The sequence below is a fragment of the Astyanax mexicanus genome, chromosome 24 (assembly GCF_023375975.1).
Source record: "Astyanax mexicanus isolate ESR-SI-001 chromosome 24, AstMex3_surface, whole genome shotgun sequence".
In the NCBI taxonomy this organism is placed as follows: Eukaryota; Metazoa; Chordata; class Actinopteri; order Characiformes; family Acestrorhamphidae; genus Astyanax; species Astyanax mexicanus.
The window spans coordinates 30,952,988-30,971,725 of record NC_064431.1 but is presented as its reverse complement, the minus strand read 5'-3'; the positions used below and the strand labels follow the sequence as shown (position 1 = coordinate 30,971,725).

The 18,738-nt window shown below is 36.0% G+C and overlaps 2 protein-coding genes and 1 long non-coding RNA gene across 5 annotated transcripts in view; 1 reads left to right on the top strand and 2 right to left on the bottom strand.

The window, feature by feature from the left end:
- Positions 1–169: 169 nt before the first annotated feature.
- LOC107196973 (myosin heavy chain, fast skeletal muscle-like) lies at positions 170–10,079 on the top strand. Its single transcript, XM_049471687.1, has 39 exons — positions 170–385; positions 475–618; positions 715–871; positions 1,023–1,050; positions 1,173–1,284; positions 1,363–1,455; positions 1,542–1,605; positions 1,724–1,822; positions 1,960–2,063; positions 2,155–2,293; positions 2,380–2,498; positions 2,612–2,761; positions 2,849–3,019; positions 3,102–3,408; positions 3,599–3,672; positions 3,754–3,841; positions 3,920–4,037; positions 4,186–4,309; positions 4,412–4,548; positions 4,628–4,883; positions 4,974–5,216; positions 5,312–5,488; positions 5,596–5,741; positions 5,833–5,923; positions 6,000–6,389; positions 6,480–6,606; positions 6,686–6,804; positions 6,916–7,112; positions 7,223–7,406; positions 7,486–7,651; positions 7,756–7,880; positions 7,974–8,282; positions 8,509–8,712; positions 8,801–8,926; positions 9,022–9,192; positions 9,263–9,367; positions 9,469–9,564; positions 9,711–9,842; positions 9,967–10,079. The coding sequence occupies exons 1-39, from the start codon at positions 185–187 to the stop codon at positions 9,982–9,984; spliced, it is 5,811 nt and encodes a 1,936-aa protein (XP_049327644.1). The 5' UTR covers positions 170–184; the 3' UTR covers positions 9,985–10,079.
- Positions 2,176–14,799, bottom strand: LOC111195399 (uncharacterized). Its single transcript, XR_002651619.2, has 4 exons — positions 14,504–14,799; positions 13,502–13,577; positions 2,400–2,506; positions 2,176–2,287 (listed from the first exon to the last, which is right to left on the bottom strand). It is a non-coding gene; the product is annotated as an uncharacterized LOC111195399 (long non-coding RNA).
- A 944-nt stretch (positions 14,800–15,743) lies between these two features.
- The window catches only part of LOC103030690 (voltage-dependent calcium channel subunit alpha-2/delta-2), a 43,081-nt gene continuing 40,086 nt past the window's right edge, over positions 15,744–18,738 (bottom strand). For all 3 annotated transcript variants that reach the window (XM_007234443.4, XM_049471745.1, XM_022682542.2), the window contains exon 38: positions 15,744–18,620. In XM_007234443.4, the coding sequence (XP_007234505.3) occupies positions 18,519–18,620 (102 nt within the window). In that variant the 3' untranslated portion in view covers positions 15,744–18,518. The remainder of the gene's footprint in view (positions 18,621–18,738) is intronic.

Here is an 18,738-nt window from a genome sequence, read left to right as displayed (position 1 = left end):
TCTCTGCACAAAGACATAGGTAACCTATTTTGACTGTTGTACCACAGGTGTTTTTAGATAAACAGCTAATTAAACATTAATATGTGAAGTGATAAACTATATAAAAATTCAGCTTAATTCTGCAATACATACTTTAAAGGCACTTTCTGCCGTGTTAACAAATCTCCTTTCTTCAAGTGTCACAATGGGGGATGGAGAGATGGAGTGTTTTGGCCCAGCGGCCATATTCCTTCGTAAACCTGAAAAGGAGAGGATTGAGGCTCAGAGCAAACCTTTTGATGCCAAAACTGCCATGTTTGTGACTGAGCCTTCAGAGATGTACCTCAAAGGTGTTCTCCAAAGCAGAGAGGGTGGAAAAGCCACCGTAAAAACTTTATGTGGAAAAGTATGCATCCAATAAAAACTATCACTCATTAATTGTTAATGCTCATACTGCTATTACTGTTCATATTATTTGAAATACTTTTCCTACAGACCATTACTGTCAAGGAGAATGAAATCTTTCCCATGAATCCACCCAAATTCGACAAAATTGAGGACATGGCCATGATGACCCACCTCAACGAGCCCGCTGTGCTGTATAACCTCAAAGAGCGTTACGCAGCCTGGATGATCTACGTAAGTTTAACACTAAATTATATTGTTTATAAATAAGAGGTTAAAGCATCTTATTTAGATATGACCTATTGTAAATGTTTTTGTTCACATCTTCAGACCTACTCAGGGTTGTTCTGCGTCACTGTGAACCCCTACAAGTGGCTACCAGTATATGATGCAGTTGTTGTGGCTGGATACAGAGGCAAAAAAAGAATTGAAGCCCCACCACACATCTTCTCTATCTCTGATAATGCCTATCAGTTCATGCTCACAGGTAAGCATTTGTATTTTTCTATACTATTAGAAAAACATTTTATTGAACATAATTGCATATGCCCTTTTGCGTCTACACAGGTAGCTTCACAATCTTTTATGTGTACAATAAAAATATAACTACTTATAATTTTTTTAAATGTATTTTTCAGATAGGGAGAACCAATCTGTCCTGATTACGTAAGTATGCATATAAGTAAAACGTGAGTATATGTTTCTATTTGCTGTGTGTAGATGAATGTATTTTTAAATGTAGTACTTTCTATTTGTTGTTTTTGATTCTGTACATTATAAATACACAGTGGAGAATCTGGTGCAGGAAAGACTGTTAACACCAAACGTGTCATCCAGTACTTTGCGACAATCGCAATGGCTGGAGCAAAGAAGACAGAGCCTGTCCCTGGCAAAATGCAGGTCCATAAAATAAAAATATTTATTTACATTTATATGTATATGTTCAGACTTTCTGGAATGACGGATACTGTATTTTAGGGTTCACTGGAGGACCAAATTATTGCAGCCAACCCCCTGCTGGAGGCTTATGGTAATGCTAAGACTGTTAGGAACGACAACTCCTCTCGTTTTGTGAGTATCTATATTTTGAGCTTGAATAAATCGAATTATTAAACCGAAAGTGGAATTTTTAAATATTGTTGTTTTACAATTTTTAGGGCAAATTTATTAGAATCCACTTTGCCACCACTGGAAAACTGGCGTCTGCTGACATTGAAACTTGTAAGACACACTGCTCAATAAAAAAAAATAAGAAGATTATTAAGAATATAAATTAGTCAACAACTAAAATTGAACGATGGTGGATGTATTGTATTAGAATAATACTCTACATTTGCAGATTTGCTGGAAAAATCCAGAGTCACTTTCCAGTTGTCTGCTGAAAGGAGTTACCATATCTTCTACCAGCTCATGACTGGACACAAACCAGAGCTGCTTGGTGAGTTGAAATGACATCAAATTGCAACATATGGATTTTAGCATTACTTACATATGCATACATCTGCCTTTATCTCCATATTATACTGAAATTATAGCATATAGCAATGTTTCAAAATCCATTTTTGTTCATTGCAGAGGCACTGCTCATTACAACCAATCCGTTTGACTACCCAATGATCAGCCAGGGTGAAATCACAGTCAAAAGCATTAATGATGTGGAGGAGTTCATGGCCACGGACGTAAGTATCTTTCACAATCATAAACAAATTACATATCCTTATTCAATTCTTATTTGTGACTGTTCTTTATTTGATTTTTTTTACCTCACAGACTGCTATTGACATCCTGGGCTTCACAGCTGATGAGAAAATCAGCATCTACAAACTGACTGGTGCTGTGATGCATCACGGAAACATGAAGTTCAAGCAGAAGCAGAGAGAGGAGCAGGCTGAGCCTGACGGCACTGAGGGTACACAACAGATTAACTGTTATTTGAATAGCACTCTTTCTGACTAAAACAAAAAAAAACTCACCAAAAATATTTATTTTAACCAGTGGCTGATAAAATCGCCTACCTTATGGGCCTGAACTCTGCTGACATGCTGAAAGCTCTGTGCTACCCCAGAGTGAAGGTCGGAAATGAGTTTGTGACAAAAGGCCAGACTGTACCTCAGGTGATTACCTATAATCTACATAATTTATAATTAATAAAATAAAAAGACTAAATAAAACGTTATATTTTGTTACGTTATATTCTAATGTTTTGCATTTACTTTTCATTTTACAGGTCAACAATTCTGTCATGGCTCTCTGCAAGTCTGTCTATGAGAAAATGTTCTTGTGGATGGTCGTGCGCATCAATGAGATGTTGGACACAAAACAGTCGAGACAGTTCTTTATTGGCGTGCTGGACATCGCTGGATTTGAGATCTTTGATGTAAATATGTGATATTTAGGTATTACCCATAGTCACTGTCAAGTCATATGGATAGTATGTACTGTAAACACAGTTTTTTAAATACAGTTCAACAGCTTGGAGCAGCTTTGCATTAACTTCACAAATGAGAAACTGCAACAGTTTTTCAACCACCACATGTTTGTACTGGAACAAGAGGAGTGCAAGAAAGAAGGAATTGAATGGGAGTTCATTGACTTTGGGATGGACTTGGCTGCCTGCATTGAGCTTATTGAGAAGGTGAGTCAACATAAGGTTACCAAGCTTTAAAAAAACAGTGATTTCACCACTAATGCAATGTATCTCTTGCTGTCACCAACAGCCAATGGGCATCTTCTCCATCCTGGAGGAGGAGTGCATGTTCCCCAAGGCAACAGACACATCCTTCAAGAACAAGTTGCATGACCAGCATCTTGGCAAAAGTAACGCTTTTCAGAAACCAAAGCCTGCCAAGGGTAAAGCAGAAGCCCACTTCTCTCTGGTGCACTACGCCGGCACTGTGGACTACAACATTGTTGGCTGGCTGGACAAGAACAAGGACCCCCTGAATGACTCTGTTGTGCAGCTGTACCAGAAGTCTGCAAATAAACTGCTGTCTCTGCTGTATGCAAGCCATGCATCTGCTGAAGGTATTAAAATTCACACAGTCTAAAAATAAAAAAATAAAATATATTATACTGCTGTGACAGCAGTAAAACAACTTCTAAGCATATGGTTTTGGTAAATTTGGTATTAAAAGTCCATAGACAACCAGTTATAGCTAAATAAAATAAATGCTACCAAAACTAAACAAATCTAAAGTTGTCATGTCATTAACAGCAGAGGGTGGTGGTGGAAAGAAAGGTGGGAAAAAAAAGGGTGGCTCCTTCCAGACAGTGTCTGCTCTGTTTAGGGTAAGATATTTTTGGGAATTATATAACATGCTTAATATGTCCCATGAATAAGCTTTTATATCTTCTTATCTGTTTCCATAGGAAAACTTAGGAAAACTGATGACCAACTTGAGGATCACTCACCCTCACTTTGTGCGATGCTTAATTCCCAATGAATCTAAAACTCCGGGTAGGTTTGATTGGTCTAGCTCTTGATAATCTGTGAATGTTATTGAACCGCTAGAAACTCAAACTGTTTCCATTTTAGGTTTGATGGAGAATCATCTGGTCATACACCAGCTAAGATGTAATGGTGTGCTAGAGGGTATCAGAATCTGCAGAAAGGGATTCCCTAGCAGAATCCTTTATGGTGACTTTAAGCAAAGGTATTTACAGCAAACTAAAATGTGTAACATAAAGTTAAAGAAACATAAATGTTTCTAATTATTTGCTACATTCTTTACTTATCCTTTACTTGTTTTTATTTATTTTATTGATAAATGTTTTTTTTTTCCTGCTTTACACATTGTATAGATACAAAGTCCTTAATGCAAGTGTCATACCAGAGGGACAGTTCATTGACAACAAAAAAGCATCAGAGAAACTTTTGAGCTCCATTGATGTAGACCACACCCAGTACAAGTTTGGTCACACAAAAGCAAGTAACAAAATAAAATCATATTGTGCTATATGGTGACAATAAACTTAAGAAAATAATAAATTCGTAATCTTCTGACAAATTAACTATTTCTGGCAACAGGTGTTTTTCAAAGCTGGACTGCTAGGTACACTGGAGGAAATGCGTGATGAGAAACTAGCTGAGTTAGTGACCATGACTCAGGCTTTGTGCCGGGGCTTCCTTATGAGGAGGGAGTTTGTCAAGATGATGGAGAGAAGGTACTACTTGCATTTGAATTTTAAATTATTTCTATATTTCATTATATAATGTACACTGACATTGTTCCTATTTTGATAGAGAGTCCATCTTCGCGATTCAATACAACATCCGCTCATTCATGAATGTGAAACACTGGCCATGGATGAAGCTGTACTTTAAGATCAAGCCTCTGCTGAAGAGTGCAGAGACTGAGAAAGAAATGGCTGCTATGAAGGAGAACTTTGATAAAATGAAGGAGGATCTGGCAAAAGCACTGGCCAAGAAGAAAGAGCTTGAAGAGAAGATGGTGTCACTCCTTCAGGAGAAAAACGACCTGCAAATCCAAGTAGCAGCCGTAAGTATTTACAACAAATTTGGCACATTTCAGCAATGTTGCTTATTTTTTATATTTTTCGGTAATGCTAAAAAATACTTAAACTGACAGGAAACTGAGAACCTCTCTGATGCTGAGGAAAGGTGTGAGGGACTCATTAAGAGCAAGATCCAGCTTGAGGCCAAACTCAAAGAGACTGCAGAGAGGCTGGACGATGAGGAGGAAATCAATGCTGAGCTGACCGCCAAAAAGAGGAAACTGGAGGATGAGTGCTCTGAGCTGAAGAAGGATATTGATGATCTGGAGCTCACCTTGGCTAAAGTGGAGAAGGAGAAACATGCCACTGAAAACAAGGTTTTACAACACATTTGAGTCATTTTAACTGAAAAATTAGCTAAAAATTAGATAAAACACTTGACATTTTAAAGGATATATAAAACATCTTTTAGGTAAAAAATCTTACTGAGGAGATGATTTCACAAGATGAGTCCATTGTTAAGCTAACCAAAGAGAAAAAAGCTCTGCAAGAGGCACACCAGCAAACTCTTGATGATCTCCAAGCAGAGGAAGACAAAGTCAACACATTAACGAAAGCTAAAACCAAACTGGAACAACAAGTTGATGATGTAAGTATGTGAAATGTACTTTTTAATCAGATTCTTAAATAATCACGTACTGCCTTATTTATCTAGATTCTCACACAAAATTAAACAGCGTCTTATAAATTCTATAGCTAGAAGGCTCCTTGGAACAAGAGAAGAAGGTACGAATGGATCTTGAGAGAGCTAAGAGGAAGCTTGAGGGTGATTTGAAACTGGCCCAGGAGTCCATAATGGACCTGGAGAATGACAAGCAGCAGTCTGAGGAGAAGATCAAGAAGTAAGCACCATTCTAAAAACTTCAGATTTTCATTTTTTGTGCTGTTTTCATTGTTCATTTATAGTAAGGGTTCTTTTAATTGTTTTTACAGGAAGGACTTTGAAACAAGTCAGCTTCTAAGCAAAATAGAAGATGAGCAGTCTTTGGTTGCTCAACTACAAAAGAAGATCAAGGAACATCAGGTAAGTTGCAAGATTTCAACACAGAATTAAAGTGATTAAAGTTATAAAATCCTACAAAACTTTCAACATTTTGTAGGCTCGTATTGAGGAGCTGGAAGAGGAAATTGAGGCTGAGCGTGCAGCTCGAGCTAAAGTTGAGAAGCAGAGAGCTGATCTCTCCAGGGAACTTGAAGAGATCAGTGAGAGGCTGGAGGAGGCTGGTGGTGCCACTGCTGCTCAGATTGAGATGAATAAGAAGCGTGAGGCTGAGTTTCAGAAGCTGCGTCGTGATCTAGAAGAATCTACTCTGCAGCATGAAGCTACAGCTGCTGCTCTCCGCAAGAAACAAGCTGACAGTGTTGCTGAGCTTGGAGAGCAGATCGACAACCTTCAGAGGGTCAAACAGAAGCTGGAGAAAGAGAAGAGTGAATATAAGATGGAGATAGATGACCTGTCCAGTAACATGGAGGCTGTGGCTAAAGCAAAGGTACATTTTCCCTGAAGAAATTCTGAGCATATCTTGGTTACATGATTAAAATTTATTATTAATATATACTTTATTTATTTGCACTTACAGGCTAATCTTGAAAAGATTTGCCGTACATTGGATGACCAAGTAAGTGAGCTTAAAACAAAAAATGAGGAACAAATTCGCCAAATTAATGATCTAAATGCACAGAAAGCAAGGCTTCAAACTGAAAGTGGTAGGTACATAAAATAAAAATAAAATCTTTACAAATGTGATTAAGAAAATTACAGATTTTCAATGTTACAACACAAAAGGTGAGTCTGGGCGCCAACTAGAAGAAAAAGCGGCCCTAGTTTCTCAGCTGACTAGAGCCAAGCAAGCATATATTCAACAAACTGAGGAGCTCAAGAGACAAGTTGAAGAGGAGGTGAAGGTGTGTCTAGGCAAAAAATAACCATGTGTATGATTAAAAACCTCATTAGTTCTTTGACATAACACACACACAAAAATGTTTTTTCATGTTATACATTCAATTAACATTTAGGCAAAGAACGCCTTGGCTCATGGTGTTCAATCAGCTCGTCATGACTGTGATCTGCTCAGAGAGCAGTTTGAAGAGGAGCAGGAGGCCAAAGCTGAGCTTCAGAGTGCAATGTCTAAGGCTAACAGTGAGGTGGCTCAGTGGAGAACCAAATACGAGACAGATGCCATTCAACGTACTGAGGAGCTTGAGGAGGCCAAGTACAACTGAATACATAATGTTATTTTTGATAACAATGTATGCTTGACAGAAATTAACCACTAAATCCATATTAACTGCAATAACATTTTTACACTATTTCTCTTGGTAGGAAAAAGCTTGCCCAGCGTCTACAAGATGCTGAGGAAAATATTGAAGCTGTAAACTCCAAGTGTGCCTCTCTAGAGAAGACCAAACAGAGGCTGCAGGGTGAAGTGGAGGACCTCATGATTGATGTTGAGAGAGCCAATGCATTAGCTGCCAACCTTGACAAGAAACAAAGGAACTTTGACAAGGTGGGCATTTTTAAACTGTATTTACAATTGCCTTTATCTAAAGGTACATATTTAAGTATAAGTTTTATATGATGTTAAGGTTTTGGCAGAATGGAAGCAGAAGTATGAGGAAGGCCAGGCTGAACTGGAAGGAGCTCTGAAAGAGGCTCGGTCTCTGAGCACTGAGATCTTTAAAATGAAGAACTCATATGAAGAAGCTCTCGACCAGCTAGAGACCCTGAGGAGAGAAAACAAGAATCTGCAGCGTATGTACTACTAAACATTTTTATGTGTAAACAATATAACATTTGCATGTGCTTATTATGGACTTTGCACATACTGTTATAAAACAATTTAATAAAACCTACAGAGGAAATCTCTGACTTAACTGAACAACTTGGTGAAACTGGGAAGACAATTCATGAGTTGGAGAAAGCAAAAAAGACAGTGGAGACTGAAAAATCTGAAATCCAGACGGCCCTTGAAGAAGCTGAGGTACCAAATTGTTATACATCATTTTTATCCAAACCCAGTACAAGGAGAAACAGAATAAATTAGGCAGCATTTGTCATCTTCATGGTTCTTCAGGGAACACTTGAACACGAGGAGTCAAAGATTCTTCGCATTCAGTTGGAGCTCACCCAAGTGAAAAGTGAAGTAGACCGAAAGCTTGCAGAAAAAGATGAGGAGATGGAGCAGATTAAGAAAAACAGTCAGAGGGTCATTGACTCAATGCAAAGCACACTTGATGCTGAAGTCCGGAGCAGAAATGATGCTCTAAGAATTAAAAAGAAAATGGAAGGAGATCTCAATGAGATGGAGGTACAACTGAGTCATGCCAACCGTCAGGCTGCTGAGGCCCAGAAACAGCTCAGAAACATCCAAGGACAGCTGAAGGTAATGTTAAACATGCATTTTTTCACCATCATACCTACTGTACAATCAGCCAACACAAGGTGTTAAAAACTCACCTTCAAAAGGCAAGTGTAGTTGCAGGTTTTCAATACAATTAGGATATACTCCAGCTTTTAATAATTTGTAGCCACACTTGTCCTTTGTTGATAAGACTGGACACTCCTGAGTTAATGCATCAAGTAACAGAGATGATGACTCTCCACCACAGGACGCACAACTGCACCTTGATGATGCTCTGAGGGGACAGGAAGACATGAAGGAGCAGGTAGCCATGGTGGAGCGAAGGAATACCCTGATGATGGCAGAAATTGAGGAGCTGAGGGCTGCACTGGAGCAGACAGAGCGAGGCCGCAAAGTGGCTGAACAAGAGCTGGTGGATGCCAGTGAACGTGTTGCACTACTTCACTCTCAAGTATGAAAAAAATTATTTAAAACTGTACAATGCAAGTTAATAACATATAATGCTTTCCAGGGACAATAATTAAGAACATTCTCTCCAGAATACCAGCCTTATTAACACCAAAAAGAAGCTTGAGACTGACTTAGTTCAAATCCAAAGTGAGGTTGAAGATACAGTCCAGGAGGCAAGAAATGCAGAGGAGAAAGCCAAGAAGGCTATTACTGATGTAAGTGTCTTATACTCCTATACAGTCTTATATTCTTTATGAATTTATGCGCTAAATTGATCATGCATTATATCCATATGCCCCTATCATGCCAGGCTGCCATGATGTCAGAAGAGCTAAAGAAGGAGCAGGACACCAGTGCTCATCTGGAGAGGATGAAGAAGAACCTTGAGGTTACAGTTAAAGATCTGCAGCATCGTCTGGATGAGGCTGAGAACCTTGCCATGAAGGGTGGAAAAAAACAGCTTCAAAAATTGGAGGCTAGGGTAAGCTGCATTGAAATATTTTTGTTTGTACGGTAACCAGTTTGCTTCAGTAAAGTAATACCTGTTACAGGTGCGGGAACTGGAAGGTGAAGCTGAAGCTGAGCAGAGACGTAGCGCTGATGCTGTCAAAGGAGTTCGAAAATATGAGAGAAGAGTAAAGGAGCTCACCTACCAGGTAACAACACAATCTTTTACATATTTTACCACATACTCAAAACTTATCGAACAAATGAAATGGATAAAAAATGTAACACCATTAGTCAAATTTAAACACAGACTGAAGAGGACAAAAAGAATGTGAACAGACTACAGGATTTGGTGGACAAGCTACAGCTCAAAGTGAAGGCCTACAAAAGACAGGCTGAGGAAGCTGTGAGTATTCTAAAAATTACAAATTTACATGACAATAATTATAGTTTTTTATGAAACTTTAATATCTGCTTTAAAAAGCATTATGGATTAGGTACTTGTTGAATCTTTATATCCCTTGTATTAAGACAACAATTACTCTGTAATAGGAAGAGCAGGCGAATACTTATCTATCCAGATTCCGAAAGGTACAACATGAGCTGGAGGAAGCTCAGGAGCGTGCTGACATTGTTGAATCTCAAGTAAATAAGCTAAGAGCCAAGAGCAGAGAGGCTGGAAAGGTAATGTTTAAATGTTTTTAGATAAAAAAAACATGAGATACACAGATACTGTAAACTATAAACAGAAAATGTAAACTTGTTTTATGGTTTGACTTAGTTAATCTTCTCTACTGTTTCTTTCAAGGGCAAGGAGGCAGAATGAAGAGGACCCATCTCTAACAAGTGTAGCAAGTAATGTTGCATGAATTACTTGCGAAATGTACTGATAAAGCAATAAAAGTAGACATAGCCAGTAAATTGTGGTTGTCATTACGTATATTGTAATGTACTTTAATATATTAGATTAAACTCCTATCCATACAGCAATCATTGCACATTAAATATGACACATGGCAGTATGACACTGGTGAAGTTGTAATAAGGAATACTTGCACTTAAGACCCATAATATCTGTCAGTATTATTCAAAAGCCACAACTGCTTCATTAACCTACAAACAAAAGAAACATTATTTTACACAATCAACATAACATTTTCACACAAAATATGTGTGTGCTTGTTTTGTCACATTTGTAATGTGACAAGGGCAAGGGAAGAAATATAGTAATTCCAGTTATATTATGGTAGGAATTCTGCAGAATCAAGACATTTGTACAATTGAATTATTTAGAAAAAGATGAATCTTAGAAAATATGAATGTTATACTTATACAGCACCTTTCTAGTACCCAATGATGCTTTACAAATCAGGTGATTAGTTTGATTAGGGGTGTACGGATCAGGGAAAACCCAATGGGAAGTGATGGGAAGTCAGCTTTCAGGACTTGGGTCCTCTACAAAGTCCTTTACTCGGCACCAACACACAAAGAGGAGAAATGGCAACCAATTGGACACAGCATAGCCTTAACTGGAAACAACCACATACTTGGATGACTGCATCTGTCACTAGGGGGATTCACCCAAAACATTACGACATATATGGTATTCAGGCATACGCCCATTTTCATACATCCATACACTCATACACTCATTCGCACACACAAGGACAACTTAAATTAAATAGTTTACCAGATCACCATGTTTAATGACAGTATAAAACTTACTGTTAGGTCTCTAAATAGAACACCATAGTCATCATTAAAGTTACTAATCTACATTTTAAAGCATCCAACTCCAAATCAGCAACATACAATTAAATGTTATATCCAGTCGAAAAAGATCAACAGTGAAATAATAAAAAAAAAACAGATCCACAAACACCAGACATATCTTTAGCACATAGAAATAGATAAGACCTGCTAAAATATACAGGCCAGTCTGTAATGTTGTGGGGCTGAGGTCAAGGAAGGAAACATTTTTTGAAAGGTTACATGACATTACACATTTGTTTAAATAACAGTAAATTATATATCACAATAAGGATGACTTGGAGTCTTACACCAACCCAATGATCCAAAGTATACTCATGAATCCACTGTATCCATTGTATCTCCAGAAATAAAAATTAACTGACAAATGAAAATGAACGCATATCTTTTAAGCCAACTAATAAGATGCTATTCAAGATCTGTCATATTAAAGTCCTAAACTATAGTTTTTTAAGAAATTTCCATCTACAGGCATCATGGTCTACTTCAATTGTTGTCAAAACCGCAAGACGAAAAAAAAAAATACAATACAATCTGTAATCTATAATTTAAATATATGGCATTATTTTCATATTAAACAATGTGTCTATAAAATCGTCCTGTCAAAAGAAAAAATACTCACTTCAGTTTCGTACACACTGTGACTTCTTCAGCGAGTTCGTGGTGTGGAAGGCCTTTTTGATTATGAGAGCAAAAGATTCTCCAGTTCTTTAGTAACACAATGAGACCCAAACACTGGTGCCAAGCTGTGATGCTGTGAGATCATACTTATAAAGGAAAGTTCTGGGTATTAATTCTCTCCTAAGGCTGACACATGGGTATTTAATATGACTTGTTAATTAAGCGCATAGATGATTTTTTTTTTACTGCGTTTTCAAAAGGACCTGATTTATGTGTGACTGACACCTCTGTAAAAAAATAATTTCTAGGAATGTGCATTATAGCCCATGCAGCTTCTCCGTAGTGGTCTCCAGTGCAGTACATGTGCTTGGTATATACTCTACACACACATAGTGGCTCGGTTCTCCTGATGGTCAATCTATCTGTGGTGTAAGCTTACTTTTAATTGGTGTTAGCATGCTGCTATTTCTTTGTTCATCCATCTCTGAGTTGAAGCCAAATTGGAAATAAAGTACATTGTTTTCCAAGAACAGTTTATTAAATTGAATGGAACACAATATGCTTTCCCTTAACATCTCTCCTAATTATAGAAAAAGGAAACTTAAGGAATTATAGTAGCATTAAAAAATATGACTATATATTTTTTCAAATAATCACTGACAATTTGTGTAATGTACATAAGCGTATCATGTTACTTTTAAACTTATCCTCACCAAAAATATTCAGCAATGAGTGGTGTACCGGCACAGCACTGTTATTGTGTCAAAAATGTGTTGTATTTATTGTATTGTTTTTGTTTAAAATTTGCATATCTATGTTTAAACAATTGAACCGTTTCACTTAATGTGTACCGTTATGTTCCATGTTGCATTATTGTACTTTGTGCACAAAAAAAATGAATAAAAGCCTACTGACATTGTAAGATTAGGTTAAGTTTAAGCACAAATTTAAATTAAGCTTAAGGTTAAGTTTAATTATAAAATCTGACAGGTCCACTTTCACAGTCTCATTCCTGATTTGTCACATGGGCTACAGCTGTTGACCCAAGGCCCAGGCCAAGTAAAACAGCTGAAATCTACACCAAAATGCTAAGGCAGTAATCCTGGAAATGAGCTCTGACAAACAACAGCTGTCTCATCACTCAGCCTTTATTCCTGGAGAGCATATGAATGCATTCTATTCATCTAGATAACAAAGTCTTGAAGGATGACCATGGTCATTTGAATATACCCAATTTTTTTACGTTTACACATGTCATTCCAATTATTATTTTTGGAAAACTACATGTTTATTGCATACAGACAAAAAGTGTTTCTGTATCACTGCATAAACCAGCTTATCCAGAACACTGCTTCTTTAGACCAGAGATGTGGAAAATGTGGATTACTGTTCGTTCATCCTTTGTCATTTTCACCTCCCACCAAAGGATTTGTTTTGATTTACAAGGTGGTGCAGACCTCCAAAGAATCATAGTATGAATGTGCATAGTGAGATTAAATTAAAGAACACAGGTCTGTCTATGAAACCCAATAAACACCAACAGAAATTCAATTTCTCACCCAGTGGACATATGAGGTATTTTGAAGATCCAATAAAAAAATACTGTATATTTTATTTATACTCATATGCAATTAACAGGCTATTGATAAATGCACAGGTTTAGGTTACAAGAAACATTTTGCAAGGTAGAAAAACAATATTTTATTTAATAAATCACTCCCTTATTAAAAATATGTTACTTTAATTTCAATAATTGTTCCCTTAGTTAAACTTAAGATTCAGGGGGAATTATTTATTAATCAAGATCGCAGTTTATGTGTCTATGTTTTTTTACCATTTTTTAGGGTCTCCGTTTTTTGACACTGAAAAACGAATGTATAGGTTCTTGCTGTGTTTTAAAGCCACATAATAGCACTCTCACCTTCGGTTATCTAAACAATCTTACTACTTACCTATTCAAATGGCTGTGCTGGTTTCACCCATCTGGAGCAGGGGTTCGGTTCCTTACATAAGGAAACCTTTACTGATCTAAAAAACAATACATGACAATACTAGATTATTTTTTCATTCTCATTTTGAGAACATTTAAAAATGGTAGGCAAAAATATATTGTAGCCTACCAAATACTGATTAAATATTCTAAACGATAAACACATGTAAATAACAGCTAATTAAAATATATTTAGCAGAGTTATGGTTATTACTTAATATAAATAATTTAATGTAACGTTACATGGATCTTATAGATTTAACCTTTTTTAAGTATCATTGTTCCCTTATGTTACCACAATGCTGTAGTTAAAATTAACAGATAAGTTAAATGTCTTAATTTTTGTCAATTTATTTGCTAATTATTGTAAGGTTATGTGTTATTCGAAATGCTAAGTTAATTAAATGTAAATAATATATGGATAAAAATATTTATTACGGTTATAGTATTATTTAATATATTTAATTCACACATATGTGTATAATAACTATGTTTTATAACTAAATTATAGCTAATATTATTCCTGATGAATAAAATATCAGCAAAAATAATATACTGCTGATAAGAACATAATAAGGATACTTGTTAGCTAATAGTTTTTTCTGTTCACATTCTCACAGCAGGGCAGTCTAGCTGATCTAACTATGTATTAAGACAGTTAGCATTAACCAATAAAGTAACTTTAGTTCTCTCTTTATCCCTTAATATATTAAGTTAGCTATTTAACTACCTATAATTTTAGCTCAATAGAGCAAAAATATACCTGTTTTTACCTCAATGTCCAAAAGATTCCTATAAGGCTAGCTAGCTTAGCTAACTAATCAAAGAAGCTAGCTGGCTAATTTTACTGTAACGTTACTTCTAGCTAGTGGTACAAAATTATTTTAGCCAATATTTTCTAAAACAATTTCAGCAAAAAATATGTAGATAATATGTAAAACATCTAACAAAGTCAAAATCTTACTTTTTCCATCGTTTCTGTTCAACTTTTAGTAATATTTAAGGCAAAACGGTTTAGCAAGTGGCTAACGAGCTCAGTTTTTACCTCAGAATGACACTGATGCAGCCCTCGCGCCCTCTAGCGGCACTTTTGGCGGGAAGCGCGAGCAGGCTACAAAACCACTGAAGCGACTGTAGCTCACTTATCCTTATTCTCTCTCTCTCTCTCCTATGAATATTTTTCTATTTCTTTCTATTATGTATGTTATATATTTCTTTCTCTGTCTCTCTCTCTTTGATAATTTAATGATACATAGAATATATATTTTCTTTTATATATACACATATATATATATATATAAGAAATCTATAAAAGCAATATATATATATAAAAGAAAATATATATTCTATGTATCATTAAATTATCAATATCTTTCTATGTAGAATTGAGCTAAATTATAGCCCATTTTTTTTTGCTGATAAACAATTTAATCTTTTAAAACTCCAATAAAATTAAGTCAATAAAAGTTCACATTTTCCAAATATGTAAAACACATCAATATATATATATATATATATATATATATATATATATATATATACACACACACACACACACATATATATATATATATATAAATCACGGAAAGTATCTGGGAGTTTGTCCTCAAAAAATTTAAAAAGCATCTAAAAGTAATTACGTATTTTTACTCAGTGGATACAATAGCTATAGCCTACTTATGGTCTACATGGACCATGGGGAATCAGACCTGTACTTACCTTTATACAGGTACAGGAATATGCAGGATGAGCAAGAGAAACTTCAGGGGTATGATGACAATGCCGAATACCTTTTGTGATTTTAGGAGTACATTTTCCAAAATTCAGTCCTAATCTAAAGAATAACACTTTAATACCAAATATGAATTGGATGCTACAACATCCTAGGTAAGTGAGGGACTGTGCAAACATTTTTTTTGCAAAACATGTGCTTCATAAAACTAAGCCTGTGACAAAAAGTTTATCAAGATTTATAACATGTATTTAAAAAGAAATAATGTTGTAATGAATCAATTGATGAGCTGGGCACATGATTTACAATATTCTGATAATATAAAGGCCACCCGTTTTTGAAGTTTGTCTTAGAGTTTTTCAGGGCCCACATCAGGGAAAATTTCCTTGCTTTTTAAATACGTAAACATGGTATGAAATCTGTTTTATTCTAAAGGGATAACATGCAGCTCTAAAACAAACACATCACACTATTTTGACGTGAAAAATATGAATGTCTTTATCACTAATTCTCTTATAAACATTTTTTTCAACTTCTCAGAGGTGAATGACACAATAGGATACAAAGTTCATTCTGAACATTTTTGTGCCATCTGTACAAAATGGAGCAATACGGAAGACCGGAGAAAAAGGGACCTCCCTCATCTCCCTCACAAACATCAACAAAATAAATGTAAAAAAAAAAAAAAGCAGAGGGAGACAAACATTCCTATTCACATTATTCAATTCACTGTAATACTGAAGGCTTTTACATAACAATGATTATGTTAATAATAAATAACTTCATTTATGGCAAATAAATTACAATATTTTTTTAAAATATACAAACATCAAAGCCAAGCCTTAAACCAAAATGGTCACGATGAAGCTGCATCATGCTGTTTCTCTCACATACTCAGTCTATGTGTTCTTTGTTACGCTTTATAAATAGTTAAACTCAATATTGATTCCAAGTTTGCTAAAACATTTCTTTTGTTTTCTGTCCAGCAGTTAACTTAATAGAGAATCTACACACACCCCATAGAATCCATGTTTTAAAATTAATCTATCTGGGGAAAAAATGTCTTTGAGTTGAACATTTACATCTAAAGTGAACACTTTGGTGTGTCGCAGCTCCTCCTTACATGAATTCCAGATACAGATAATTCCAGATTCTTTTCTACTTTTGCCCAAATCAAAATTCTGCTATCTCTGAAGGAAAAAATTAAACTGTTCCATAAAACTCAGGAGCAACTACACTTCTAAAAATCTACATCTCAATAAAGACGTTCATGCAGTATACATATTAAACTCATAAACCCAGGATATCTGAGAAAATACATTGGAAAAAGTATGTATCCATTCAGGACAACGGCTGCAGAGTCTTGGGCAGTTTCAGAGCTATGAATGTGCTTCTGAGGAGAATTAAAGTATGTGGTCACTTGTATAAAACATCTTTACATTGTTTATATTAATCTACATAACACCTCGTCTGTCATTTGTCATCTAGTATGACAAATAATGCTTCTCTATCTGGCAATTCGAGGGAGGAGTCTGGGTTTGGCAGTTGCCAGAAGAACAGTACTGACTGCAGTGTACCAAGTATCAAATAATGATCAAAAATTCTCATAAACACACTCCTAAATCTTGTGTAAATAGCTGCATAGGGTGGGCCGATATAAATTTAAATTAAGGGTGGGATGCCACTTAAGGTTATATGCATGCAAAAGCAGATTTTTGACAATCGAGTCTATGAAAAAATCTATTTAAGCATTGGACCAAAAGAGCAGACTTAATGGCGCAAAAGAATAAGGAACTATATTTATCTTGGCATTGTTGAATAACAAGAGTAAGTACCCTCAAATGCTGTTGTTCTTTCTTTAAATGGGGCAGAACCAAAAACGCTGCAAAATAAGCCATGATTCTCAGATACCTTTAATGGGAATGAACCTTTACCTTTAAATGTAAAAATATTTACAGCTTCAAATGAACCTCTTAACATTAATACCCAAGATGTTTTATACAAGCAGCCACTGTGCTTTGTAATGGTTCTCTAACTGACATCCAGTGCACTGGGTAAAGTCTACAGCGCACTGAATATCAAAACGTAAACCATTTTGGAATTAGCCTGGAAGTCAGACTGTCACTTTTCCATCATGCACGAGGAAAGCAACACCTCAGCAAACATTCTTGTCATTAAAAAAAAAATTATCTGAACTCTTTCAGCTCAGCTTGATTTTAGAACCTCATATGTATTTACATCAATACAACACACAGGCAAAATAGTATCGCTTCCTACAGACAGAGGCAATGGTGTGGGCCCAGAGTTTAGAACAGGGGTGATATCGCCAAATCAGGGCTAAAGGCTTAGCTAAAAACAAGACTGTGAAACTTCCAACCAATCATCATATTTCTCATCTATTCTTTTATATTAAGGACTGGCCAAACTCAAGACCCATACCATACGTCTGTCCATTAGGAGTAGTGCACCAAGGCACTGTTGGGTAGCAAACCAGGCAGCCATTTTTGTACACAATATATGCCCTTTGAACATTCTATAAACATCTTTTCTCAAATAACGTCAAAATATGACTTTTGTCCTTTTTTTATACAAAGCAAACAACTATAAGGGCCTCGCCTTCTAGACAGAAAAGATATGCATGACAGGGAAAACTTGGAGAAATTTTAAAACATCATCCCAGCCTGTTACAAACTACAAAGCACTGGGCATGATGTTAAATCCAGAGAGAAGCAAGGCGTTCATAACTCCCCCACCCAAAAAAGGCTAAGCTGTAGTAAAGCAAGATGCAAATTTTCATAAGAAGTGCTGTAGTCATCATTACATTTCAAGAGAGTAGCATTATTGTAAACACTGGTCAAGATCCAACACCCAAAACATTTCGTCCTTGATCACCTGTTGGATATAGCAAGCAGGTTTTGAAGCACACATTACAGTTATGGCAACTTGAAAAATGTTTTCCAAAGAAAAAAATGTCAAATAACGAATAAATTCATTTTCAAAAATGTACGACCCAGAGGAGTCTGTAGAAGATATGCACAACGACAGGTCACCAAGACACAAACAGCATCTCAATCAACCCATCCGGCTCTGTTGAGAACATCAGCTGCTCTTCCAAAAAGCACTTCAGAATGGGGCACAGAGGTTTGGGAAGACAACAGGAGCAAACAGGAACATGGAGAAGGTTGTGAGGACGGAGAAGATTGTGAGCCTTAAGAAGGTCATACAGGAGAAGGGCAGTTAAAGAAACTCAATGTTGAAAAATTGGATAAAGCAACATTAATTGGACCAAGATCAGAACTCCAACTGGACAGTGTAAGGAATGGCCCCTCCCACATTCTGATGTGTTCTCCTGAAAAGAGGACAGAGCAAATAGATGTTGGGTAATCAATAAATTACTTTAGATGACAAAAGGGAATTACAACTTTTGATAAATATTGTTTAAACTGAAAATATATCTTACTAATTAC

Bases quoted from the DNA above. Each gene is read 5' to 3' on its own strand.
- LOC107196973 (XM_049471687.1), top strand. From the start codon at position 185: ATGGGGGATGGAGAGATGGAGTGTTTTGGCCCAGCGGCCATATTCCTT. The intron at 4,310-4,411 runs GCAAGTAACAAA...TTCTGGCAACAG, and splicing joins ACAAGTTTGGTCACACAAAA to GTGTTTTTCAAAGCTGGACT. The intron at 4,884-4,973 runs GTAAGTATTTAC...TTAAACTGACAG, and splicing joins TGCAAATCCAAGTAGCAGCC to GAAACTGAGAACCTCTCTGA.